We start from the raw sequence: 27,915 nt of genomic DNA, 5'->3' as shown, positions 1-27,915 counted from the left end.
TGTTTACATTTATTTTTTGTTTTGTTGGAACTGCGCCGTTTTTCTTTCAGCAAATTGTTCAGTCTCATTATTAACGATTTAATTACCAAATGATCAATTAAGGTTATTGTTTCAGCTCTAAGAAATAAAAACAATAAACTGATTTACCGGAAGTTAAGACTGGGTGGATTTAAGAAAAGACGGAATAATGGATAAACCAACGACTGGATGGAAAAGTTTCAGGATCTATGAAAGTGTTGATAGACAATCAATACCTGCTTATCATTGGGGGGATGGGGTTAAACAGACATGAAGCAGAAATGAAATGTGGTTGTACCGTTTTAATATCAATAATCAATAGATGGCTGGTACAGACGACAGTAAACCTCATTTACATCTCAGCTCACGTGTAGACATCCAATCCATGTACAGTATTTACAGCAGCAGGTCGGTTTGATGAGCCGTCGAACCGAGTCGCCGCTCGGATCAGTATTTACAGCAGCTGGGAATATTTCCAAAGGAACATTGATTGGTCTCAGGAAAAAAAATGACCCGATCATTTGTTTAGTAAAAGATCTAAAAAAATGTTTGAGCACGTTCAATCCTTAAAAAGACGACTTCGGAAAAACGAGACCTTCAGCCTCAGTCTGTGTGTTAATATACCGAGACTGGGCTGATCTGATCGGATACAAAAAACACCGGAATAGGAATTAGCTGCCCGTCCGAAGCAACGACGGAAATGTTCCAGGAAACGGATCCCCGCCTGAAAAGAACAGCACTTCTGTTTGGTTCCTAAAGATGTTTCTCCTTCCATCTGAAAGGCCTCTGCTGTTTGGGAAAAAACTGGAGGAAGTGAAGAAGCATCAGAGAAACGGTTCTGTTAGCTCAGATGAACCCATCAGTATGAAGGTATGGAAGCTAACATGGCGTCTTTAACAGCAGCCATCCCTCGCTCCGGTCTGAGCGATGAGAGGCGGCTCAAAGATGGCGCTAGCGTCACTGAAGGACAGATGGACGAGCTCCTCAATCAGAACCATGTCCAGGATCAAACATCACACCAAGAACAGGGAGTCAACAGCCGGACCACTGAGGCATCCAAAGCGTTTAGCTTTAGAGCAGCTTTCACCTCGTTTCCACCATCAGCACCAACCTGCTGAACATGTTTAATGAGCGTTAGCTCCACCTGCCAGATGTTTCCTGTTCCTGTTCGGTATTTTAACCAGTATTTGGTCAGAAGTGAGCTGACTGAAGCTTCTACATTCCTCCCTGTGGTGCTGGTTTGTTAGGTCTCCCTGCTCCAGCATTCATCCCTCCTGGTTTCCTTCCTTCCTGACTGATCAATGTGCTACGTACATTAATGCCGTCGACAGGTTTTCACTCTATTCTTACTTTTTTTTTCTCTCTCTGCATTTTGTTGGTTTCAGACGTGGAAAATAAATGCGTGTATCGTGAACTACACGTCTGTAAACACGTGAAAAGCCCACGATGATGTGTGCCCTCTGAACCTGGCCAGAAGCAGCCGGAAGCAGCCGGAAACCAGGCCGAACACACGTCACACCCGCAGCGGTTACAAACCAGGCTGTCATTCAAAAGTGCTTCTACATTTTAAAGTCACCACGAAGCCAAACTATGTACAGTGTGGCCGTTAAATACTGTTAGACCTTCTCCACGGCTATAGAGGATGCTTCAAGTATGAATTCATTGACAGGAAGGTCAGCGGTGCCTCCAGCGTTTAGACACAGCCCTGGGGGGCCGCCACGGGATGCCCAGCTGCAACATGAAGGGAGGTTAGTCCCTCCGCCAGCAGCGCTGAAATAAAGTGACTTTGATATAAAAATAAAAAGGTGGAGAGGTAGAAGGACCCACCAGAATCCATCATGTCTGTTTCTCTTTAACCTCGGAATTAAGTCCCGCCTCCTAATTTATCAGCTTTGGTTTAATCTCACCATGAGATTAAAGAAGGATAATTCATTTTAGATTTGATCTCAATCTGTTCTCCAGAAACACTGATGGATAAAACATGAGTATAAATAAACCCGGATGTTTGGCTGACGTTTAAATTAACTTCTCAATTAAAACAGATGAAAGATTTAAAATAAAAGAAGTGAAATCGTCCAAAAAGCCTCAAACATCTAGATTTCAGGATCTACATCCGTCCACCCAGACTGATCAAAGCAGAGCTCCTGGTTCTCTGAGGGCCGCCGGCTCAGGTTGAACCCGCTCGTTAAAGACGGGTCCTGATTGGTCGGGATGATGCTTCCTCTGTTGATCAAACGTTCATCTCGCCGTTCGGCAGAGAGGCAAAAAACGGCGCTCTGTCCCAACTTCTGGCTAAAAACAAACAAACACAAAGTTTTTGTGGTTTGGCGCCGCAGCGGCTCCCTCAGACGATGCTGTCGTGCAGCAGCGGCTCCTCGTCCTCGCCGCTGGCAGAGGGCGGGGTCTCCTCGTCGCTGCCTGGCAGCGGCGTGTTGATGTGGACGCCGGCCAGCGAGGATATGGCCTCTTTGTTGTCTGGGAGGGGCTTGTCATTGAGGGAGAGCTCGGAGGAGGAGCAGGACGTCTTTTCAGGGATGAAGAGGGCGACGAGAAAGGCGACGACCACGGTGCACGCCCCGAGCAGGAAGGGCGGACCCGGAATGAGCGCTTGCTGCGAACAGAGAATAGGAGAAACTTCAGGAACATTTTCTCTGAAATCTTTTTTAAATATTAACAGTGAGAAGAAAACGTCAGAACCAGCCGTTCTGTGGTCGTGATCCATGACGCCTTCTTAGCAGCTGCTGTAAAATCATGTATTTATTTTACATATGTTGCTTTTAAAATCATTTATCTGTCAGTCTGCTCAATCTCCTCAAGTGGAAAACTTTTAGTTTCATCTAGTTTAATTCTTTAATAAAAAAGCGTCTTTAAGGAAACTTTTGCTATCCAATTATTAATCGATTCATCGTTAAAAATAAGATTAATCGATTAGCAAAACAACGGCTAGTTGAAGGTCTAACTTCCAGAGAATCTAGTCTTCGGTAAAATAATATAAAAACAGTAATTGTAGGACTGTGAGGTTCCATCTTAGCCCCTCCTCCTCCTGAATACACACTCTTACTGTACCTAATAATCTGGTCGACTTTAGGGGGCGCGTACCACTGGCTGCAAGCTAACAGCGCTACGCTACATGTAGAAAACTCAGATGTTTCCAACATTTCCGTCGATGGAGACGTTTATGATGGCGGCTGAAGGAGACAGAGCAGACATCTACCCGACACGTCTGCTCAGAGCTTTCAGGAACACGCCGTCCTGCTAAGAATCTGCATAAAAATCAAGCTGTTCTATGTGACATTGAGTTGTTGCTATAGAAACCGGTTGTGGGGGTGTGCAGTGTGACTCACAGCTGTTCTCTACAGCTGAATGATGGCCGTGCTGCAGAGAGAACGCTTCAGTTTGAGGTTTACATCCAAGGTCAACATATATACCTGATAATCTGTTAATCTCAGGCGGTCAGTTATTCCAACGCTGATGCAGATTAACTACAAAGACTGTCATAAAAACGCCGCTGTAGCAGAAAAACAACAAATATTACTCCTATAATGTTGAGCAGCAGATATTATGCTGGTAGGAAAGAAGAACATTCCCATCATGTTATCTAGATCTCATGTCTTAAAGAAAAGAAAATGTCTGGAACAGTTTTCCTACAAGCAATCTGTCCTGAATGCTTTCAAACAATAATATAATATTTACAGCTGCAGAGATTTCAGCTTCATCACAGGAACCGAGTCGGGTTCTCTGGAGTCATCTGTAACCATTTCGATTTTTAACTGAGTTAGCCCGTCCGCGGCAGCCGGGGCTAACTGCAGCCCGTCTGCGGCGGCTAACTGCAGCCCGTCTGCGGCGGCTAACTGCAGCCCGTCTGCGGCGGCTAACTGCAGCCCGTCTGCGGCGGCTAACTGCAGCCCGTCTGCGGCGGCTAACTGCAGCCCGTCTGCGGCGGCTAACTGCAGCCCGTCTGCGGCGGCTAACTGCAGCCCGTCTGCGGCGGCTAACTGCAGCCCGTCTGCGGAGGCTAACTGCAGCCCGTCTGCGGAGGCTAACTGCAGCCCGTCTGCGGAGGCTAACTGCAGCCCGTCTGCGGAGGCTAACTGCAGCCCGTCTGCGGCGGCTAACTGCAGCCCGTCTGCGGAGGCTAACTGCAGCCCGTCTGCGGAGGCTAACTGCAGCCCGTCTGCGGCGGCTAACTGCAGCCCGTCTGCGGCGGCTAACTGCAGCCCGTCTGCGGCGGCTAACTGCAGCCCGTCTGCGGCGGCTAACTGCAGCCCGTCTGCGGCGGCTAACTGCAGCCCGTCTGCGGCGGCTAACTGCAGCCCGTCTGCGGAGGCTAACTGCAGCCCGTCTGCGGAGGCTAACTGCAGCCCGTCTGCGGAGGCTAACTGCAGCCCGTCTGCGGAGGCTAACTGCAGCCCGTCTGCGGCGGCTAACGGCAGCCCGTCTGCGGCGGCTAACTGCAGCCCGTCTGCGGCGGCTAACTGCAGCCCCTCTGCGGCGGCTAACTGCAGCCCGTCTGCGGCGGCTAACAGCAGCCCGTCTGCGGCGGCTAACTGCAGCCCGTCTGCGGCGGCTAACTGCAGCCCGTCTGCGGCGGCTAACTGCAGCCCGTCTGCGGCGGCTAACTGCAGCACCTCTGCGGCGGCTAACTGCAGCCCGTCTGCGGAGGCTAACTGCAGCCCGTCTGCGGCGGCTAACTGCAGCCCGTCTGCGGCGGCTAACTGCAGCCCGTCTGCGGCGGCTAACTGCAGCCCGTCTGCGGCGGCTAACTGCAGCCCGTCTGCGGAGGCTAACTGCAGCCCGTCTGCGGAGGCTAACTGCAGCCCCTCTGCGGCGGCTAACTGCAGCCCCTCTGCGGCGGCTAACTGCAGCCCGTCTGCGGCGGCTAACTGCAGCCCGTCTGCGGCGGCTAACTGCAGCCCGTCTGCGGCGGCTAACTGCAGCCCGTCTGCGGCGGCTAACTGCAGCCCGTCTGCGGCGGCTAACTGCAGCACCTCTGCGGCGGCTAACTGCAGCCCGTCTGCGGAGGCTAACTGCAGCCCGTCTGCGGCGGCTAACTGCAGCCCGTCTGCGGCGGCTAACTGCAGCACCTCTGCGGCGGCTAACTGCAGCCCGTCTGCGGAGGCTAACTGCAGCCCGTCTGCGGCGGCTAACTGCAGCCCGTCTGCGGAGGCTAACTGCAGCCCGTCTGCAGTAGTCCTCTCTCTGCATAGAGAGAGGGTTTGGTAAAATGTTCATTTGATTTATGTTTATCTGACTGTGTTCATTATTATTCCTCCACTAAATGAAAAAAGTCCTAATTTATTATTATCTAGAGACTATTAATAACAGGAGGTGAAATGCAGCTCCAGACTAGTGATGTCATCAGTACACTTCTGTTCCAGTTGACCCGAGTCCAGACTTTCCTGCGTTCTAGTCAAGAACGGACTTGGAGAGGAACTGAGGAACGGCTGAGGTTCCACACATCATGTATCATTAGTGTTGCTACTCGCTATCTTCTTACCTGTTGTGTCAGCAACCAGGAAATGATGGTAAACTAGCATGGATAAATGCTAATTTGCTAAGGCTCCTGCATACCCTCACTAAAATAAAACAGTCGGAATCATCTCTATTTAAATCTTTTTGTCATAAAATGAATTTAAAGACAGTTTCTGACAGATTGAATCAGTGAATACGAGGTTCTGACTCTTAATAAGTTAGTTTTTCTTTAAGAAGTAAAGCAGATCAGATCCATGTTCTTTAGCATCAGACCGTCACAGCTCATTGGTTCCCTCTAACAGAACTGGACCCACCTGCTCCCAGCCAGCATGCAGGACGGCTGGGGTGGGAGTTTTTACCTCGGTGGGGCCGTGCAGAGGCAGCGGGTCGATGCTGTACTCTTCCTGGATGGGATCCATTGTGTTGAACTCCACGTTGAAGAGGAAGAAGATGAATCCGTAGAGAGCTGGGCCCAGGCCGTTACAGAGACCTCTGATGCCGGTGATCATCCCCTGGACCACCCCTGCAGACAGAACCAAGCTGCGTTCGTTAATCCGCACCCTGGATGATCGCTGCGCCCGCAGACCCGATGGAGGGGCTCCTCCCGCCCACCTTGTTTATCGGAATCGGCCGACTGTGACACCAGAGCGGAGACGGCGGGGAAGGTGATGGAGGACATCGCTGCAACGGCTCCGGCGGCCCACATCATCCTGGGACAGAAACATGGCAGAGGATGAGCGGCTGGCATCTTTCTAAAAGCTCCTCCCACAGCGCCACCCTGAACCTTTAGCTAGATACTCGTGGTGGAGCCTCCTTAGACCGAGGTGGTCGTCGCCAGTGTTGTTTCTGACAGCCATCTTAGATCTAGTTTTAGTCTTCAGGACGAAAATTATTATTGGTTTTAGTCTCATTTTAGTCATTGCAACATAAAACAGACTAAAACCTTTTTAAGTTTTAGTCGGTTTCATGTTGCAAAAAAAATGAACCTTTACAATTTATAATACAGACCACATTCTTTCCCAGACTGACAGCTCTATCCTAGATGCTACAATAGCTGGGTATAGAATGCTGCTGTGCAGATCATCATTGCTGCTGGGCAGAAAACTTTGATTTATAGAATTCAAATAAACTTTTATATGAATTAATGCCCTATTTTATAAAAAAGTTTCTCCCAAAAGCTGTGAAAATAGCAGATCTAGTTCAACACATTCTATTGGTTAATATAGCAGACAGACAAAATGTCCAATAAAGGAATAATTTTAGACATCCAAGGTTTCCATCCCAAAGCAAACACTTCCTGATCTACTATGAATTCTACATTAAACACAGATCAATAAAATCTGCATTAGTCAAAAAATAAAAGAAATCAGCCTCACCATGGTTCTGATCCGAAGCCGTACCAGGCCAGCTGGAGGATCTGGAAACCCAGACCCAGCAGGACCGTGTTCTTGTTTCCCAGGTATCTCATCAGCAGGGTGAGAAAGAGAGTCTGAGGGGGAAAGGAGGCGTGGTTACGGTTTTAACCTGAACAAAATACGCAGGAAGTGACGCAGCAGGGGGGTTGGTTACCTGGGCAACGATGGACAGGATGCCAACGACCCCGATGAACACGGCGATGGTCGTGGAGGAGAAGTTTATCACCTGGAGGGAAACAGATCCACGAGGAGTTTTAAAACCTTCTTTAATGAATCTCTACAGCATGACGCTGCCTCTGCCGTGCTTCACCATTGGAATGGAATTACAGCTTTTTATAGAAAATCCAGATGAAGCTCTTAAACATTTTAGTTTTAGATGTAAACATACATTTCAAACTATATCAAATGAAAACTTTTCCAAAGGAAAGATCTTTCGTCACCTGTCTCAGGTAGAGGAAGAAGCTGGAGTACTGGCCGGCCTCCGGCAGGTAGGACAGGAAGACGGTGATGCAGATCAGCAGGACTGTGGAGTCCTGACCCACCTTCCTCAGAGACTGAATAAGAGACAGACAGAGAGAGGGACAGAAAATACACCAGCGGCGCCGTCAGACCATCAGTTAGCCTCCAGTTAGCGTCTGGAACTCAAAGGGTTGGACTAAAGCACTGAACTGCTCTGATTTAAGGTGGAACTGCAGAGTTACAGAGCCCTTAGCATTTAGCAGATATTAGAAATTAATTATTTAAGAGGAGTTACTGCCTCGAGGAACATTGGTGCCTTCGGCCACGTCTTCACTCAACATACTGCGTCCAAAAACAGACAGGAGGTTAAAATCATGCAGCTACAGGGTGAAACAAAGCTCTCATTCAGCCACTAACTGATCTAACACAGCGCTCAGAGGTTCTGGTTACTGACAGCGAAAGGGTCGGCCTGCTCCCAGGTGAAAGGCGTCCCCCACGTATTCAGCCTCATCTTGTCCGGCAGCGACTCGGGGACGGCCAGCAGGATGAAGCAGATGTCGGCCAGCGAGATGAGCGTGGCCAGCAGGACCACCAGGTTATCTCCGTACCAGGCCGACAGGTACGCCCCGATGGCCGGACTCGTCACCAGGCTGGCTGCAAACGTGGCCGAGACCTGGAGGGACCAGAGCCGAGGTTGGCGACGTTCGAAGACCCCGAGAAACGGCTAGAACCGGTCAGAACCAGGTCTTACCAGACCGTAGGCCGTGCTCCTCTCTCGCTCATCCGTCACATCAGCGACGTAGGCGAAGATCACGGAGAAGGTGACGGAGAAAGCTCCAGACATGGAGATCATGGCGAAGTACCACCTGAAGCAGGAACAGACGGAAGTAAGAAGAACAGACCTTCAGGGATTTTCTATTTTAAACACCCAGCTCACACACAGCCTTATATTTCTATCCAAGCTCTATAGCCGCCGGTTCCACCCCAACATGGCCGACCTGAATGTACGGAGCGAGTCCCTTCCTTCACTCTGGTCCAGAGACATATAGGTTAGGTGTTCTGTTGGGGCCCCCTAGGGATGCTGCAGCGTAGTAACAGCGGGCGTGGTTGACATTAACTAATTAAATTACCCAACTTTTTGATAACAAATTTAAAATAATTGGACTTTAAATCCAGTAGTTTTAATGATTTAAGGTAGACAGATTTTTTAAAAGTTCATTTTTAGTCTGTAACTGGCCTTTATTTTGTCATTTTATAAAGTAGGCAGACAGGAAGTGGCATCAGAGAGATGGAGGGGACCTGCAGCACAGGGTCACCAGGTTAGGACACCACCCTGTGACGTGGGTGGCACGCTTAACCCCTGCACCACCTCCTGTTTGTTTAAATGCTACAAAGATTGGAGGCGGGTTAAAAACTGAGCAAAACACTCAATATAAACAGAAGGAGTCTTCAGAGGAGGTGCAGCTCCTGCATCGCTGCTGCCTCCATCTGCCTCCTTTCATTCATATTAATACTTTCTTGATCTCACACTGGAGAAATGAACTCTCTGCATCCCTTTGAGGAGCAGTGGGCTGCCATTGTGCAGCGCCCAGGGAGCAGTGTGGGGTTAAGGGTCTTTGCACAGGGACTGGGCAGTCTGTGGGACTCAGACCCAGAACCTCTGGATTCAAAGCTCTATGCCCTAACCAGTAGGCCGCCACTCCCCAATGGCTCTGTGATGTCACTATGCAGCGATAACGTTAACGTTAATTTATTTTGTTCCATTATTGTTCCTTCTGCATTATTTAACGTTTTAATAAAAAAAAATGCTGTTTTCCTTCGATTTTTCAAATCCATTTTTTTAATTTTTATTTTTTCATGTCATTTTTAAAAATGTTTAAATTTTTGATATTTTTTTCAAACTGAGTTTTAGGAAATGCATTTTTAAAGATGGCATTTTACGGCCACATTTTCTTCACTTCCAGCCCAATCCAGACGCTCGTTCTTGACCAATAGTAAGGGTTCTTGGCTCCTGACTGTGGAGGAAAGCCCCGCCCCCCAGAGGAGCAGAGGATCAGACAGACTAAACTCTGCCATTTAACAGAAATTCCCAGCTTATTTTTATTCTTTCATTAAGATCTGAGGTCAGAGGAGGACAAATGGAACATCTAAAAAATGACTTTCATATAGATTTTAGATGAATAAAACAGTTATTCTACTTGTAGAAAACAAACGGTTGTTGTTGACACAAAGTTAAAGTGGTATAGCTCAATCTAGCTAACTGAGCGAGCTAAAAGAGGCTAACCTGTTAGCTACTGAGCGCAGCTAGACACATCTTTATTTAATGGTCTAAAAGTTACTTTGTTCACCAGAAACAGTTTTTTTTTTCCAGTTTTGTTATCGATCAGGTAAAACTTCTTTGGTCGTTAGACACGCTAACGCTACCGATGTTCCAGACTCGACACACGGACTCTGCATGATGTTATCATTGTCTGGGCAACCACAATGTTTCACATCCTGTGGCAACTTTCAGCCAATCAAGTAGCGTAACGTTACCGGCAGGAAGCAGATGTGGTTCCTACAGCGGCGGGACACGTGAGGTCTGGCGCTCCGAATGAGAGCTGCGGAGTTTAGTGGGATCATAATCCTGATGAACTGATGAATAGAGGATGTTTGGAGGTGGACTTTCTCACTTAAAATGTGTTTTTAAACGAGAAACATTTTTCCATCTTATAAAGTAAATAATACAGAAGCTACAGAAGCATCAAAGCAGCTTGACCGCTGTTTGATCCAGCATACAGACGCCCATGAGGCCTTCGGCGTGAACGCAGCGTCGGACCTCACGCCGTCCATCCCCCACCCAGCAGCTAAGACAGTAAAGGCATGACGTCCTACCAGGGGCTGAGCCTCATCAGAGGGATCGGAGCGCAGGTGAAGAAGACTGTGATGAGGAGGAAAGACCTCCGACCCCAGACATCGGACAGCGCCCCGATGAGAGGAGCAGACATGAAGGACAGCAGGCCCTGCACAGGAGAAGCCTCGTTCAGTGAGGGAGAAGCAGAGGACCAACAGAAAGCTGCTGAGGATCCGCCTCCTGCTCTTACCTTCACCCCCTGGATCAGCCCGTTCATCAGGAACGTGTGCTGGGGAAACGTTTCATGTAAAACCTGCAAAAAACACAGAAAATATCACACATAAACGGTAGATATCCAGAGGAAACCTGCAGGGGATGAAGCGTCTCCTCACGGTGAGCATCGGCGTGGTGAGCAGGCCCCAGGCGAAGAACTCCAGGAAAATCACCACCACGGCGTGGTAGACGCTGGGCCGGCCGATGCCCTGCTGCGGCTGCAAAATACAACAAACACAGAAACACATTTGATTTTCTCCTGGTTTCTCAGGCAGTGACAGTTTGACAGGAAGCTAAAGAGGAACTCCAGGAAGGTCAGCAGGATGAAGCTGAAAACATCAGGCAGCAACAAGCCTGGAATGAAGACGGAAACGATGCAGTTTGACCCATAAGGACTGAGACCTGTACCGCTTTTCAGGTCTGTACCGCGAGAACACGGACCAGGTGGAAAAGCTAACAGGATGAAAGAGGACTGCCACCAGCAGGGGGCGCCACCCATCTGTTCCTCTTCCAGTGAACAATAATCCAGAACCCGTCACTAAAACCAGGTGACGTCTAGACAGCAATTCTTAAAATAAGCAGATCTATGCGGGTTTGGATCCGGCGGCTGCGTTCTCTGACGGCCAGATTGTTCGGCCAATGATGTCATAGCGTGGCGCCGAGGCTTGTTCGGAAGACTCCTCGTTACGCGGCCGACAAATGCGTCCTTCTTTCTGGCCGTTTTGAAGGACGGTCTGCTGTATCCTCCACAGCTTTGGGAATCCCAGGATTCATTGCAAATCAAATCAAGCCGGTTGCTTCGCGCTCAGAGGAAAAAAGGAAATGGCGCCGAACAGTGGTGAATATTGGAAGTGCAGTTTAATATAATCCAAGCCTGTGAATAGTTCTGTCTGACATGAATGGAAACAGTTGTTTTAATGGTTATGTGATTTAAGCTTAGACTTAATCCCCATTTCCACTACCCTTTGAAACCCTGCCGAGATCGGTCCGAGCACGGTAACTGAGATAACTGATGAGTGCACGCACAACTGAACCAAACCAAACCAGACACAACCGAACCGCGCTAACATGATACTAGTTCTTCAGCAGGGCTCGACGCGGTTCAGTTCTGGCTCGGTTCTCTGATAACAAAGAGTGCTTGTCCAGACCGCGTCATCTCCTACCGTCAGCCTCCATAATCAGGAACTTTCAGACATTCATAAAAATCCTAGCTTCCCTACCGTGTCGCATGATTTCCAGTGATGATTCTGCTCAGCAGTGTGATGAACCTCAATGTCTGTCATTGTTTCCTGCGTCTGGAAGCCCTGATTAGACTATCGTTTGTCGTATCCACTTCCTAAAATCCGACTCTGTCAAGCTAATTCACCAAAGGCTGCCTTCTTCGCCTGACTCTCCGCAAACTTCCTGAGTTCTACGGGCACCGCCATGTTGGTTTGCGTGATTCCCTCGAGAGAGAAGTAGTACTGTAGATCGCCACTAGGAGGAGGGGAACCGTGCTACCTTGCTAGCGTGGAGCGTAAACATTCGTAAGGAACAGAGCTCGGCACGGATCGGTTTTCAGAGCCTAGCGTAAACGGGGCTTTAGACAACTTTTATTGTCACTTTGTAGACTGAGCGTGTTCAGAAAACAAAATTTCATTCAGCACAGCTTTCCAGACAGGAAATGCAATTTTCCATTTCATAAGGCGCAGCAGTTGTTAAATGTAAAGAGTGGGAGAAAAAAAAACAACAACAAATAAAACATGGTGCGATATCTAAGCTCAGATTCCAACATCTCTGCAGTCTGGGGACCATAAATCTGATATCTGAGGCGACGGTACTGCCGCTGAAGCTCCTCAAAAATGTTATTAGCACCTAGGATAGTAGTGAGAAGTTTGCCATCTGTTCTTTTCCTGCTTTGTGTGTCAACTGTTAGGTTGCTCGGCCGGAGAAGGCTGGACCTGTTTGAATCCATAGCCAAACCTTTCCATCCTTCTGATTTTCAAAGACCTTCAAGGACCCAGTCCAAGTAGACCGGGCCCTTGGAGGACGCAGCCGCTGCATTAGGATCCAGCCATAAACAGATATGACGCCATCTGCTGGCAAACCTGCAGAACTACCAAAAAAACCAGATGGTGGAAATGGAGGCAGCTACTAAATAGAGCTCAGCTGATCCAGAGGAACTCTATGTTCTACAGAATCCTCCCCAGGACGTCCAATCAGAACCTGAGGCGGGTAAATCCAGCTTCAGAAAGTAAAACCACACCTTAATCCAGCTCATTTAACCAGATTATTTTAATCTTCATCTCAGAGTCATTGCTGATGAGCTCATATTAGAGCGGAACATTAGTGCCTCTCTAATCATCTAACCAAGTCTCACCATCTTAGATCCAGCTGTAATGTACTTTGATCTTGTTCTGAGATTCATTTAAATAATCCAGAGCAGATTTTTTTGGATTATTAATCTTCTTTGAAAGGAGTCTACTCAGAATAAGTGTTGTTACTGTAAATATGCACCTAATTTACTAACAAACTGAGCAAAGATAAAACGTAAAGCTCAAAAATAAATAAGATGCCAGCAGGATGAGGTTATCTTTTATAAAACTGCAAAAAGCAGAAACATAACCGAGTCCAATCTCTTCAAATAAATGTATTTTTCTTATACGTGATTCTTGCAGGTAAGTAAGACTACTTGCCTTTGGAATCAGATGATTGAGGTTTCAAAAACAGTTTTATTTCCAGTATTATCTGAATTCAGATCTTATTTTTCTGCTCTCATAAAGGTCACTTTTTTTAGGAGATGTATAGCAGTTTTACATCATTCTTTGCAGCGCGGTGAATCAATGTGAAAAGTCACTTAATGTGGTCTCACCACAGTGGTGAGCTCTTATGGGTCAGACAGCATCTAAGGTTCAACCCTGAGCTTTAAAAAGCTGCCGACCTGAAGTTCCTCTTTAACAGTTTGACTCCGTTTCATCGCAGCTTACTGCTTCCAAAGAATCCACCAGAATCCATCCGTTCCTTTCAGGCGCCACTTTTCTTTTGGCTTCCATTTAATCAAATCTACTCATACATAAAATGAAAGGTTTGAACATGGAGGGCTCAGTCTACACAGATCTACCAACTCCAGTGTTTGTCATCGTTTCTCCACCTACCTGGTAGCCATCTTACTTAGAGATTTATGTGAGCCATCGGCACATGTTGAGGCCACCATTAACCCAACAAAAGCCCCCAGATAAAGACGACAACTGGAACAGAAACGAGTCTTCTTGGCACTCATACGAGCCAAAGATTTTGCATCCCTGTAAACAAAATGAGACGTTATGATCCGTCCTCAAACAAACCACCAGAACCTGGAGCTCATACCTGCTTCTAAATGTTCAGGAACATGTCACTCTATTTCACTAATACTGCCAGAAACTAAAGGAATGAACAAACTCAGTTGGAATGATGGTTTTAATAAAGATAAATGTTCTTTTGGTATCTTTGATTAATCAGAGAAAATATCAGGCTATCTTAGAAACCATCTTCCTGATGAAGAGGAGAACTAGAAGCTGACAGACACGAAGGTTTTAACCGTTTTCCATCTTTAGTTGAGCTATTAGCAGAGATTCACAGCGCTGCATTAATTAGGTCTTCCTTGGCTGCAGGCGTTGAGGTGTGGCAGAGGTGACGTCTGACCCACTTAGCATCTGATTCTTCACATATATAAACTTGGTCACACTGTGGATCCACCTTTCTAATACCTCATCCAAAACACTCAGGTTATCCTGAGCTATCTCTATAGTTCTGCTGCTATAGGCTTAGACTGCTGGAGGACATAGGGACCCCTTTTTCATCATTCTGCTTCATTCTATCTCTATTCTCCCACTCTGCAGAATCTGTTAGTTCAATCTCTAACGTTCTGCTCTCTCTGCTTTTTCTCATAGTAGCTTCATCTGGTCTGTTCCTGTTTGGCTGTGACTCCATCCTGGAGAGAAATATCAGCTGTGCTGCTGCCATCAACACCTTTGTTTCTAGATGTTGGAGCTTGGCCTGTTTTCCAGTGTAGTCCTGTTTCTCTGACTGTGACTAACTGGATGTGCTCTCTTCATCCTCTGACATGGGAGCTGGCTCGGAGCTCGTCTGCCTGGCTGTGTGTTTCCTGGACGGGGCCGCCTGTGGAGCTGGTTGACAGTTGCCTTTTGTATCTATGCTTCTTTTTCTATGTCTGCTTCTGTCTCCTTGAACCCCAGTGGGCCTCAGCAGATGGCCGCTCACACTGAGCCTGGTTCTGCTGGAGGTTTCTTCCTGTTCAAAGGGAGTTTTTCCTCTCCACTGTCGCTACAAGCATGCTTAGTGTGAGGGATTGCTGAAGAGTCAATGAGTCGATGCAATCAGCTGGTTTTCCTTAGATAGAAAACTTTGAATCAATCTGACTGGATGATCTGGTTGAACTGGAAAGTGACCTGAGATGACATGATGTGAATTGGAGCTATAGAAATACACAGAATAGAACTGAACTGGACTCAGAAAGGAGGCTCTGGGTTACAGGAGCGTTTCCCGGTGGTGGTTGACTGAGAAAAGTTTGGGTCGGTTCCAAAGGTTAGATGACATTTCATTTATTTTGAGCAGAAACGTGATGTTCTGGTTACGGCAGCCGTCCGTCAGACAGCCGCGGCGAACAGAGAGTATCAACCATGGTAGTCAGACCATGTTAAAGGAAATATGGCTGCATGGAGAATTTAGTGAAGAAAAAAAAGGTGTCATAGAAAAAGATGCAGAATAATTTTAAAAGCCGATCAAATCCAGGATTTGGGTCTCATCTAATCCTGCATTGAACCAGAACCATCAGGAGGTTCCTGCCTGGCTGAGAACCAACAGAACTTTACTGTTGCTCTGGGGTCCAACGTTCTCTCTTCAGGTGAAAGTTAAGTTTTATTTGATGGGAGCGTGCAGAGGGTGGGAAGGGAGGGACGGAGGAGTCCAGCAAAACTTCAGGGAAACTTTCTGACAGACATCTCTAACTGGTTTCCCGTCGTCTCTTTAGTCTTTAGACTGGACCCGAACCGTATCGAGGCTCTTCACAGGAAGCCTCAGCTGCTGAGGACCTTCTTCCTCTGTGGTCACATCAGCCTACCTCTATGGTTTGGCTTTGCTGGAGCAGCAGCTGGCCCATCAGGGGGCCAGCGGTACCCTGGATGCTCCAAGCAGCACCGTCACAGATCCTTCCTCCCAGCTGCTGCTCAGCTGTACAGCCTGTAAACCCAGTTAGCTGTTCACTGGGATTTTTATCTTTAATGGTCTGTTGATGTTAGTCCAGCAGTCATTAAACGTCCATTTTGTCTGTTTCCAACTCAATTGCTTTGAGAAGGCCCTTTTTGATGACCTCACTGTGATGCAAAGGTTTGAAAACAGCTGAATTTGGGGAGAAAAGCTAAAAAGGATCCTTCTGTTTTCTGCTCTGATCGCTGCTTTAGTCTGAAAGGCTTCCATTAGTCCACCTGGCATAAATTACAGGTAATCCTGAAGGTTAATCCATCCAGTCCTCAACCTCTTAGCAACACAGGAGTATTTTTAAACAGATCCAGTCAGGCTGGGAAAGGGGGGCAGAGGACCACTATCACACCGGTGTTATGCAGAAAATGGTAGACCTGCAGATATGTGCTGCCCTGCTGCAGCTTTGCTCATTAGAACCGGTTAAAATGTGACTGATAGCAAAAACAACATAGAAGCGAAAATCCATTTATTGTCCCACAATAGGGAGCTTCTATTTTAAAAAATAAACATATTGATCATCACCATGGAGAGCTAAAGCTTTATGGCAGAAATGATTCCAAGGTTTTAAATGCAGAGTCATTCAATGAGTTCTTCTGCTTCCTGGATCTAAATTCGGTCATTAGAAATATTATTATTTCATTAAAGCTGATGTGGAGTCCAGGTATGAAGAAGGCGACTGTTGCTGGGCAGGTTTTAGAACCCCCCCCTGCTGCTGGTTTCACAGAAACGTCTCATTATTAGGCGGAAATTTAAAGGAAAAGTCCGGTCAGCAAGGAATAATCAATTGATCATTATTTATACCTAAAACTAAAACGTTCGCAGTGATTTAATGAATTTAGTGTTAATCAGTAAAAATTAAAAACAATTTTTTTTTTCTGGGAGCGGCCATCTTTGCCCAAATATAGTAGCCCCTCCCTCCTGCCATCTTCCAGCAGTGACGTCACGGTGCGGTAAGCCTAGCGCCATTCTCCCCGCTTTCCAAGCTAAATCAATGGGAACTACTAGACACATCTGCAATCAACAACAATTATTGAAGATTTCCAGAGGACTTCACCATTGAAATTCACCAGAGCTATAGTGAAACTGTTGCTACGTTCACACCGGACGCAGCAAGAGCAGCAAAAATAATTTTTGCTGCTCGTACCAGTTAGTTGTGACGCACGGCTGAAGCAGCTTTGCTGCTCTGGCTGCGCGGTGCAAAAGTGTGTCTGACGCGCGGTGGGCGGAGCTACTCTATCCGTTCTCTGCCTTGCAGCTATATTTGCTGTGATCAGTGGGAATAAAGTAGTTTTAATATGTTTTTAAGTGAGAAAATCCACCTGAAAATTTCATCAGTGCCGTCAGTTCATTCAGATTACCATCCTGCCTTCAATATTTTTTCTGTCAGAGCCGCTCAGACCCCCACATACCAGCGGTGCGCCGACAGTAGGAATCCCTTCATCAGCAGCCTCTGGCCAGGTCGCCTCCTCGCGGTTCACCGCAGCAGCTGGTAGGTGTTTTTCATCTAAATAATCCGATCTGCAGGCAGCAGGATAATAAAAGCCAACATATTCTGCCGGCAGATTTCTGCATTTTAAATTACTTTATGCGTCAATAAACTGTTTCAGAGGAGTGATCACAGCGATGTGCATCATCAGCGATGTGTCTGTCTCCCTGCCAGCTCCCAGATCAGCTTCTCTGATTGGTTGACGCAGCGCGTCGAGCAGCAAAAGTTCAATTTTTCCATCTCGAGCAGGAGCACGTTGCGCGCGTCAGATGCTTAAACGCGCCCAACGCGCTGCTTCAGCTGCTCAGACGCGCTGCGCGTGCTGCGCAAAACGCGCCGCGGGACCTTTTGCTGCGCCTTGATGCGCGTCAACCATTGACTTTGCATGTAAACTCGCTGCTTCTGTCGCGCCAGCTGCGTCCGGTGTGAAAGCAGCATGACAATGCCCACGTGCATGGCAGCTGGATGTTGGAATACATCGGGTAAAAGTGAAAAAACCCGTAATATGTAGCCAACATTTGGAAGAAGAATGTTTTCAAGATGACTTGGATAATAGCGCATTGTGACAAACACCAGATACAGCACTGGGACTTGATCAACAGCCGATACCGCACCGTGACGTCACTAACCAGTAGGTGGCAGTAGTGTTCTTTGACAAACATGGATGCCTCCAGTAAAGCACATTCACATGAAAATTACTCTGAATTAAAAACACTGATCATTTATTGAACAGGATGGAATCATTTCATGTATGAGCGGATTTTTCCTTTAAAGGTGCGTTCACAATGAACACAAATTTAGCAACAAAAGACTCCCACGTTCTCTCTACATAAAGGCCAGACCTGAAGCGAAACGAGGCGAACTTAGGGAGGCGTACGGCATGATTATGGCGATGTTTATGACATTTGATCGCCTCCTTGCCAACAAATGAAGCTGAAAATGTTGTTTACATTGGGGAATAGATGTTTCAACTCCTGCAATTAGCCTCTATAGCTCCAGCTAGCCGTAGCCTCCCCAAGCTCTGCCTCCCTGGCTGGCTTCTCTGATGAACCTATTCCCGGGAAGCAATAGTCTCTAACCCGCCTTCAATGTTCTGTCTCCTCGGTGGACCGATCTACTGCTATCCTCCTCTGTTCTTCCACAGTTAGCTTCTAGAGCTAGCCCCAGCCAGCTCTAGCCTCTCCCCACTGGCGCTCTGTCCCCATCGCCCCTCTCTCCCTTCACTCTCTAGTGTGCCGAGTCCCCAGAGGGATCCTCCGGGGCCTGTTCCGTCCAAACCGGTTCTGTCTCTGAGAATCTAGTGAACTGAGGAACGTAAAAACCCGCCATGATGTAGGAGCCTTCGTCCAGGTGAATTTCAGGGCAAGTAAAAGCAGAAAAACTGGAGAATTGTTCCCAGGTTTAGTGTTTGGTGTGAATGCACCTTAACGGGACGTTATTAATTAGTCTGTTGGAAAAAAATTGGATCTTATAAGCCGTTAATCAACAATTATTAATTGATTATTAGTTTACATCCCTGGTTTAAGCCGGTTTAGTCCTGATATCGGGTTAAATTGGTTCGACCGAAATGAAAGCTCTGATATCTGTACTGCATCGGAAATAAAAAACGGGACATTTAACTCCATCCTTCTGCTGTCTGCTCGGAACAGCTGAAGAAAAGCAACCCCACACCATGACACTGCCATCGTCGTGTCCCACCGCGGTGGTGTGTTCAGGATCATGTGTTTTAACAAAAACAACTGAAACATCCATCTTTGTTTCCATCTTCTGCAGTCTTTGGTTGAAAGGCGGGGTCCATCCTGGACAGGCTGCTGGGAATCGAACCCAGGACCTTCTTGCTTCAAGGAAACAGAAATAACAGAAGGTTTCTTGAAATGAGCGTATTTTCCCTTGAATTGATCGGGTAAGTGAAGCAATCTGCCATATTGGTAGATCGCTGGGTCTGATGTTGCTCCATCCAGATCTGGGATACTTTCAGAAACTAACCCTGGACCAGAATCCCCCCCCTGCCTGACCCGACTGCTGGGTTCTGCACTGTAAATAATATCCGTAGAATTAACAGTGAATTCCTGTAAAATCATGACATAAAAAAACTGTAGATGCAAAAACAATGAAGCATTGTGTAATTTACAATGATAAACTGTAAAACTCCTAACCAAATAAAACTGTTCATTTTACAGTAAGAATATGTTGAATAGATCAGAATTTTTTGTATAATTAGCAAATTAATGTAATTTAAACACAAATTAACTGTAATGCCAAAAAAAAGTCATACAGTTAAAATTACATCATTGCCCTGTTAAAAAAAAAGTCAGTAGCCTAAGCTCTTTGGCACATTTCATAAAACGAGTTTTTGCCTCGGCAACCGCCCGAGCCGCTTGTCGCTTGGACTGCTGATACCCATCAGCTGCCTCTGGAATCCCACAGGCAGGGAGCACTGAGTCCATTAATGGTACTCATCATAAGGGGTCTTTGGGCTGCGCTTCGACAGATCCCTAACCTAATTTTGTTTACCATTTCGTAAAACTCTAAACCAAATAAAACTGTTAATGTGTTTAAAAGACAATACTTTTTTTTTAAGAATAAATTAGGAAAGTGAAGCTTTATGTACAGGTGCTGGTCATAAAATTAGAATATCATGAAAAAGTAGATTGATTTCAGTAATTCCATTTAAAAAGTGAAACTTGTATATTATATTCATACATTACATACAAACTCATATATTTCAGATGTTTATTTTGTTTAATTTTGATGATTACAAATGACAACAAATGAAAATCTCAAATTCATCATATCAGAAAATTAGAATATTGTGAAAAGGTTCAAAATTGATGGCCCCTGGTGCCACACTCTAATCAGCTAATTAACTCAAACCACCTGCAAAAGCCTTTAAATGGTCTTTCAGTCTAGTTCTATAGGCTACACAATCATGGGGAAGACTGCTGACTTGACAGTTGTCCAAAAGACGACCATCGACACCTTGCACAAGGAGGGCAAGACACAAAAGGTCATCGCTAAAGAGGCTGGCTGTTCACAGAGCTCAGTGTCCAAGCACATTAATAGAGAGGCGAAGGGAAGGAAAAGATGTGGTCGAAAAAAGTGTACAAGCAAGAGAGATAACCGCACCCTGGAGAGGATTGTGAAACAAAACCCCTTCAAAAATGTGGGGGAGATTCACAAAGAGTGGACTGCAGCTGGAGTGAGTGCTTCAAGAACCACCACACACAGACGTATGAAAGACATGGGTTTCTGCTGTCGCATTCCTTGTGTCAAGCCACTCTTGAACCACAGACAGCGTCAGAAGCGTCTTGCCTGGGCTAAAGAGAAACAGGACTGGACTGCTGGTGAGTGGTCCAAAGTCATGTTCTTTGATGAAAGTATATTTTGCATTTCCTTTGGAAATCAAGGTCCCAGAGTCTGGAGGAAAAGAAGAGAGGCACTTCATCCACGTTGCTTGAAGTCCAGTGTAAAGTTTCCACAGTCAGTGATGGTTTGGGGTGCCATGTCATCTGCTGGTGTTGGTCCATTGTGTTTTCTGAGGTCCAGGGTCAACGCAGCCACATACCAGGAAGTTTTAGAGCACTTCATGCTTCCTGCAGCTGACCAACTTTTTGGAGATGCAGATTTCATTTTCCAACAGGACTTGGCACCTGCACACAGTGCCAAAGCTACCAGTACCTGGTTGAAGGACCATGGTATCCCTGTTCTTAATTGGCCAGCAAACTCTCCTGACCTTAACCCCATAGAAAATCTATGGGGTATTGTGAAGAAGAAGATGCAATACACCAGACCCAACAATTCAGAAGAGCTAAAAGCCACTATTAGAGCAACCTGGGCTATCATAACACCTTAGCAGTGCCACAGACTGATCGACTCCATGCCACGCCGCATTGCTGCAGTAATACAGGCCAAAGGAGGCCCAACTAAATACTGAGTGCTGTACATGCTCATACTTTTCATGTTCATACTTTTCAGTTGGCCAACATTTCTATAAATCCTTTGTTTTTATTGGTCTTCAGTAATATTCTAATTTTCTGATATGATGAATTTGAGATTTTCATTTGTTGTCATTTGTAATCATCAAAATTAAACAAAATAAACATCTGAAATATATGAGTTTGTATGTAATGTATGAATATAATATACAAGTTTCACTTTTTAAATGGAATTACTGAAATCAATCTACTTTTTCATGATATTCTAATTTTATGACCAGCACCTGTAGGTCTAGTTAACACGGGATGCCTATCCATGATGATATTTGAATGGAAAACGCAGCTGAATCAAACCATGGCCATCTGGAAGAGGACTTATTGAATCGATTCTCTGCTCTACATATATTGGAATTTTTCATGAAACCAATCATTGGTAAGTAAACAATTCTATTTTCTGTTTATTCCTGCTATGTAGGATAGTTTATTTTACAAATAATTTGTTCTTTGCAGGAGAATATCAAATTATTTTGGTTCAAATGTTAGCTCCGCCCATTCACAGGCTGTATTTGCGTATCAGCGTCAACGTCCCACAGAGTGGCTACTAGCTAGGTTGGTAACACGTGCGTGTTCGGCTCTCTTGCAGTTGCACTTAACAGACACCAAGTTTGAGTAAGTAATGTCTCTGGTTCTAGCATCAGGTTAAGTCAAAAGACAATTTTGTGAAACAAAACAGCGCGTTTTTATAGATTTCAATGGCTGATAGGCGAACTTCACATTGCTACTGGCTGCTAGCAGCTAATATCTATTTTGCCTGTTTCAAGCTCCCCACGCCATGATTCAGTAAGTAATGTCTCTGGTTCGAGCATCAGGTTAAGTCAAAAGACAATTTTGTGAAACAAAAAGGCGCGTTTTTTTGTTTTTATTTCACTGGCTGATAGGCGAACTTCACATTGCTAGTGGCTTCTAGCAGCTAATAGCTATTTTGCCTGTTTCAAGCTCCCCACGACATGATTCATTGTCATTTTTGCGGGAGAACATTGCACACGTTAAATGGTTCTGTGTTGCATTGTAGGGTTGTGATGTTCCATTATGTGGAGGACACTTGCCTGGCTAGAGAAGTGGACATCAACAGAGTTCCCTTGACTCCCACGATTGTTGTATGTGGTAAGTTAACCTCACTCACAAATATATCCCAAATTTCTTAATTTCTAATTTAAATTATGTTCATGCAGCATCTGTAATTGTTTTTGTCTCAGCTGTTAATTTCAAATACCCCCACTCATTCTCTCACACACTCACTCACACATTCACATGAACACACACACACACCTGCCTTCCTAAGACTGAACACATGCTCTCTCATTCTCACACTGACCTCTATCTCTTATTTGTTTCAGTTTTTTTGAGATGAGTTTTTTTTTTTCATTCGCATACATATAGTACACACACTTGTTTTTACACTTGAGCTACGAGTTACTGACATGTTGAAATGTTACCTAAATTGCTGCTGTTGTTTTTTTTTTTAAATAGGGTAGTCCTGCTATTCCTCGAGACGGATGCTGAGTATGGATCAAGTCATCGTGAACAAGAACATCTCTTCTTTCATCTCGGCCTTGTGCATGATGTTTGGCAGCTATTACTGCTTTAACATTCATTACCCATCCACGCTTGCATCGACCCTGGAATTTCTACAGAGGTATGTTATTTTATTTTGTACAATTGTTTTGTTCTATTTATTTCTATTGTTCTATTTAGCAACATGGGGTTAAGTGCCTTGCTAGGGGCTAGCTTCAACCCCTGACTTCTGTGGCTACTGGCATGATAACCAAGTTTCTTTACCCCATCGCCACCACCATCTTAGTCAAGATAACTGCTCTGTAGCATTGCTAACTGAAATACAATGTATCAAATAACATGTATCAAATAATGTTGACACCTTGTTAAACTAATTGCCTGAGTATTTTTTAGCAAAAACGATTTCATTTCATGGGCAAAATGACATGTTCTGCTCAAAGGACAACTTCGGTCCATTTCAACAAGAGCTCTATTGCTCAAGCTACTCGAGACTTGCCAGTACTGAAGACGCGAAAAAGTTTGGTCCAACTTGTATAGGTTTATTTGAACAGAGAATTAGCTCTGATAGCTAACCCATGGGGGCAGAACTTTACACTGTGTTTTATCATATCATTTGTTTAAATTTTGTATATGGCTGCTTGCACAAACACACTGTTTTAACCACTTTTTAAGCATTTCTAGTCATACACATTACAGTGTCGTGTTGTATTGTGTCGGCTGGTGTTGCATAGCTTTGGCGTTGACATTTGGAGCGTTAAATTCACAATTTAAAGTTATGTCCCCATGGGTTAGCTGTCAGTGCTAATTCTCTGTTCAAGGAAACCTATAGGATTTAGACCAAAATTTCTCACGTCTTCAGCCCTGGCAAGTCTCAAGTAGCTTGAGCAATAGAGCTCTTGTTGAAATTGACCGAAGTTGTCCTTTAACTGATGAATCTATACATTATACCAAAGGTGTCTGGCATCAAGAGGGAAAAAAAAGACATTGATATGTCAATAGGCAGAGTGTAGTGTCTAATGTCTATAGGCCTTAAGGTGCACCCTCCCATAATTCAAAGGAACCAACTTTCTTTTAAAAGTCTGATCATACTGAGCATGAATCAGAATGTTAACACTGAACATTTTGGGTTGCACTACATGTTTCAGGTAGTCAATGTATTTCCATATATTGAAAATGCAATGGAAACGCATTACAGGAACATGACTCTCCATGAGCTAGGGGAAGGTGCAATGCAATTTGCAATGTTTGGAAAATACACTGACTACCTGAAACATGTAGTGCAAAATGTTCAATGTAAACATTCTGATTCATGTTAAGCATGATGAGACCTTTAAAAAAATAAAAAAATAAAAAAAGTTGGATTATGTGGGGGGTTCACGGTTGGCCGCTTAGCTCCCCGCCTACCAGTTAAACTTTAAGTAATGGAAAACTGCAACCCATATTCTCACCTTTTTTGTCTTTTCCTTTGTACTGATTTGACTGGTTGAGATGGTTGTATCATTTATAGTGGTATATGTGTTTCTTCTCTCTTCTGTTAACCTAGATGTTTCTTCTCTATTAATCCGGAGAAGGGGACGAAAGTGGAACAAACAAAAACAAAACGGCTCCATGTGAATCCAAGAGTCCTTACTTTGATTCAGGACCTCTCAGACCATGAATGGCGAGCTATTTAAAAAGGTATGTGTGCTAGTGCTAATGCTACTGCTGTCCTTGATTATTGACTGACTTTACTAATGAAACTAATGGAGGTTATGTATTTCTTTCTCTTCTCTCTTCCATTAGATGTTCCTTCAAGTGACCGCAATAGTGAACACCCATATGTTTCTCTAGATGTTCTTCTAGAAGCAATGCAGTTGCATGTTAATCTAAGCTTCTGTAACTTGGTTCATGACCTTTTCAACCATGAATGGCGAGCTGTTTGAAAAGGTACAGTACAGGCCAAAAGTTTGGACACACCTTCTCAATCAATGTTTCCTTTATTACCATGTCTATTTCCATTGTAGATTCTCGTTGAAGGCATCAAAACTATGAATGAACACGTGGGAATTATGTTCAATGCATCCAGAGAGTATTCACACCCCTCTCAATGTTTCAGCATTTGTTGCATTGCAGTCATGTCCTTCAGTCAAATAAGTTCATTTTTTTCTCCCTGATCTAGAATCCGTGCCCCATAATGACAGCAAAATACAGAATTGTTGAAGTTTTGGCAAATCATTAAAAAAACTGAAATATCCACATGGGCATAAGTATTCACACCCTATGTTATAACACTCTTGCTGTCATTATGGATCACTGAGTCTAGATCAAGGAGAAAAAAATTAACTTATTTGACTGAAGGAGATGACTGCAATACAACAAATTGTGAAACATTGAGGAGTGTGAATACTTTCAGGATGTACTGTACATAATTCCCACGTGTTCAGTGTACGTGTGCTAATGCTACTGTTGTCCTTGATTATTGACTGACTTTACTAATGAAACTAATGGAGATTATGTATTTCTTTCTCTTCTCAATTCCATTAGTTGTTCAAGTGACCGCGACAGTGAACACCCATATGTTTCTCTAGATGTTCTTCCAGAAGCAATGCAGTTGCATGTTAATCAAGCCTTTACCATGATTCACAAGCTCTCCATGAATGGCGAGCTGTTTAAAAAGGTGTGTGTGCTAGTGCTACTGTTATCTTTGATTATTGTTGACTTTGCTAATTAAACTAATGGAGATTATTGTGTTTGTTTCTCTTCTCTATTCCCCTAGGTGTTACTTCAAAGTGATGGAGCCGATGAACACCTATATCACCTTTTTTCGTGGCTCTATATTAACAAGGTTCACATTTATTCACTCACAATCCCTCTCTCTCACAAACAGAAGTGCGACCACACACACACAAACACACTTTAATGATCTCGTTCTCATTATTTTTTCAACAATAAATTTGCGTTATTGTGAATTGTATATTGTCTGATGAGTGGTTTGTTACAGCTTGACTTTTCATTTAGAAGTAATTTGAAGCAATGTAGATAGTAAGACTGTATATATATATATATATATATATATATATATATATATATATATACTTACTGTTGTTTTTCCAGAATGATTTTGTTAAAAATACAGTACAAATGTAAACATCTTTAAAAAGAAATGTTTTTACGGAAAAAAACTGGCAGCTGTGGTTGCCAGAATAACCCCGTTAAAAATACAGTACAAATGTAAACAACATTACGAAACAACTTGTAAATTTCACGTCCTAAAACTGCTTATTGTACACTGAATAACTGCAAAATGTACATTTAGTCATTATTTATTGTACATTAAATCCCAGTAAAATGTACAAGTTGTTCCGTAATGTTGTTAACAGTTTTGTTGTATTTTCTACGGGATTATTCTGGCAACCACAGCTGCCAGTTTTTTTCCGTAAAAACAGCAGATTTTTTTTTACAGTGTGGTCTTTATGACGCTGCCTGTTCTTCCTGGAGACCAAGAAATAATGGAGCTGGATTTCATTCAGGACTCTCAGAATAAAGGGGCTCAAAGGCAGGGGGGGGGGGATTTACCATCAGGCAATACTAGGCAGCTGACTGGGGCCCCACATTCCTGGGGGCCCCATAAAACTCAAGACAACTATACATTAAGTTTTTGATAAAAAGAAAAATCCTTTGGCTAAAATGCCATCAGAACGCTGCTAATATGAAGTGTGTCCGGTTTATACTTACCTCTTCATTCTCCTTCTTCCATTAAACACTGACTGCATCACTGCTGCAGATTAATAAGGCCGTAATTGGGGTTTATAACGTGATGATAAAATGTTTAAACTCTTTGGAGACGTTAGGAGGTTTAATCTAAATTATTTTGCTCTTTCTGGAGAAAAACAGACATTTTATGTTGTGAGTTTAAACAGATGATCAAAGCATGAAGGCCAATAAAATAAATAAAAAACTAATTTTCTTCATGTCTTCAGACATTTTCTGTGATCCTCAGTGATGCTGCTCTGATCTGCGCGTTAAGATGGAGGCTGGGGGGGGGGGGGGTTATGTAACATCATGGATCATTCAGACCAGCAGAACAGAACACCGCCATTTTGGACCGGACCCGCTATGTTCGCAATCAGAACCTTCATTATTTTATTTTTTATTGTTTCTGTTTTCATGAATTTGATTCTGAAATCGAATAAATTGAGAGAATTAATTGAAAAGAATCAATAATAACGGAATTTAATCATCGCTCTTCTCAATTACTGTCGAATAAACCCAGTTTTGGCGGCTCTGATTGATTTTTATCTCTTAAATATGTGTTAAAGCAGAATTGTGAAGGTTTAATTGAATCATTTTGTCAGGCATTAGTAGTGCTAAGTACCGGAGCAGCAGCTCCAGAAAGGACACCGTGTTTCACCGTGAAGCAGGTGTCTGCTTCCAACACGGCGGCTCGGACTCACCGCCGCTCCGTCCTTCATGATGATCTTCTTGACCAGAACCACCCGGCCGGGGGCCGCCGGAGGCTCCGCCGCCATCTCCTCACACCTGCCGGGGGTCATGAAGCATCCTTGCCGCGTGGATATCCGCGGTTCTCCGGGTGCTTCCAGGATTTCTTAGTGTTTGCCCCGAAGAGGCCGAAGCGATAAATGAGAAAGTAAACCTGGAGGATTTCTGCTTGTTTTTCCTTCTCTGTCTCACAGAAAGACGTCCAGCTCAGTCACACAGTCCGCAGCACTGATGCGCTTATTGACGCTGTCAAGTTACACTCAACCTTTCCGACACTTCCGGTCACCTTACAAAATAAGAGCCGGGGATTTATGCTAATACTGGCAAAGGATCCAGTACAGATCTGTCAAAAGTACTCACATTCTTTACTGTAGTAAAAGTAGCGATAGCTGGTTTTACTACAGTAAAGTACTACAGATACATGGATGGATGGATCATGGATGGGTGATGGATGGATGAAGGATGAATGAGGGATGATGGATGGATCATAGATGGATGGATGGATGAGGGATGGCTGGATGGATAAATGAGGGATGATGGATGGATGGATGGATGGATGGATGGATGGATGGATGGATGGATGGATGGATGGATGGATCATGGATGGATGGATAGATGGATCATGGATGAATGAGGGATGATGGATGGATGGGTGAGGGATGGATGGATCATGGATGGGTGAGGGATGGATGGATCATGGATGGGTGAGGGATGGATGGATCATGGATGGAT

General features: G+C 44.7%; 1 protein-coding gene and 1 long non-coding RNA gene across 3 annotated transcripts; one reads left to right on the top strand and one right to left on the bottom strand.

Annotated features, from left to right (window-relative positions):
• Window positions 1–305: 305 nt before the first annotated feature.
• Window positions 306–27,443, bottom strand: mfsd14ba (major facilitator superfamily domain containing 14Ba). The gene is made up of 12 exons (XM_038287135.1): window positions 27,138–27,443; window positions 10,590–10,688; window positions 10,448–10,510; window positions 10,239–10,366; window positions 8,116–8,230; window positions 7,819–8,037; window positions 7,346–7,459; window positions 7,060–7,131; window positions 6,867–6,979; window positions 6,103–6,200; window positions 5,850–6,013; window positions 306–2,629 (listed from the first exon to the last, which is right to left on the bottom strand). The coding sequence occupies exons 1-12, from the start codon at window positions 27,234–27,236 to the stop codon at window positions 2,363–2,365; spliced, it is 1,551 nt and encodes a 516-aa protein (XP_038143063.1). The 5' UTR covers window positions 27,237–27,443; the 3' UTR covers window positions 306–2,362.
• On the top strand, window positions 21,929–25,574 carry LOC119784875. Of its 2 annotated transcripts, XR_005280992.1 has the most exons (6): window positions 21,929–21,969; window positions 22,202–22,293; window positions 24,248–24,381; window positions 24,487–24,630; window positions 25,228–25,360; window positions 25,460–25,574. It is a non-coding gene; the product is annotated as an uncharacterized LOC119784875 (long non-coding RNA). The 2 variants fall into 2 exon arrangements; XR_005280993.1 differs by lacking the exons at window positions 21,929–21,969; window positions 22,202–22,293 and adding an exon at window positions 22,692–22,825.
• Window positions 27,444–27,915: the final 472 nt, after the last annotated feature.

The sequence above is a fragment of the Cyprinodon tularosa genome, unplaced genomic scaffold, assembly GCF_016077235.1.
Source record: "Cyprinodon tularosa strain WSP-4 unplaced genomic scaffold, ASM1607723v1 ctg236, whole genome shotgun sequence".
Lineage (NCBI taxonomy): Eukaryota > Metazoa > Chordata > Actinopteri > Cyprinodontiformes > Cyprinodontidae > Cyprinodon > Cyprinodon tularosa.
The sequence above is the reverse complement of the archived record's forward strand: the minus strand, read 5'-3'. Positions and strand labels throughout refer to the sequence as shown.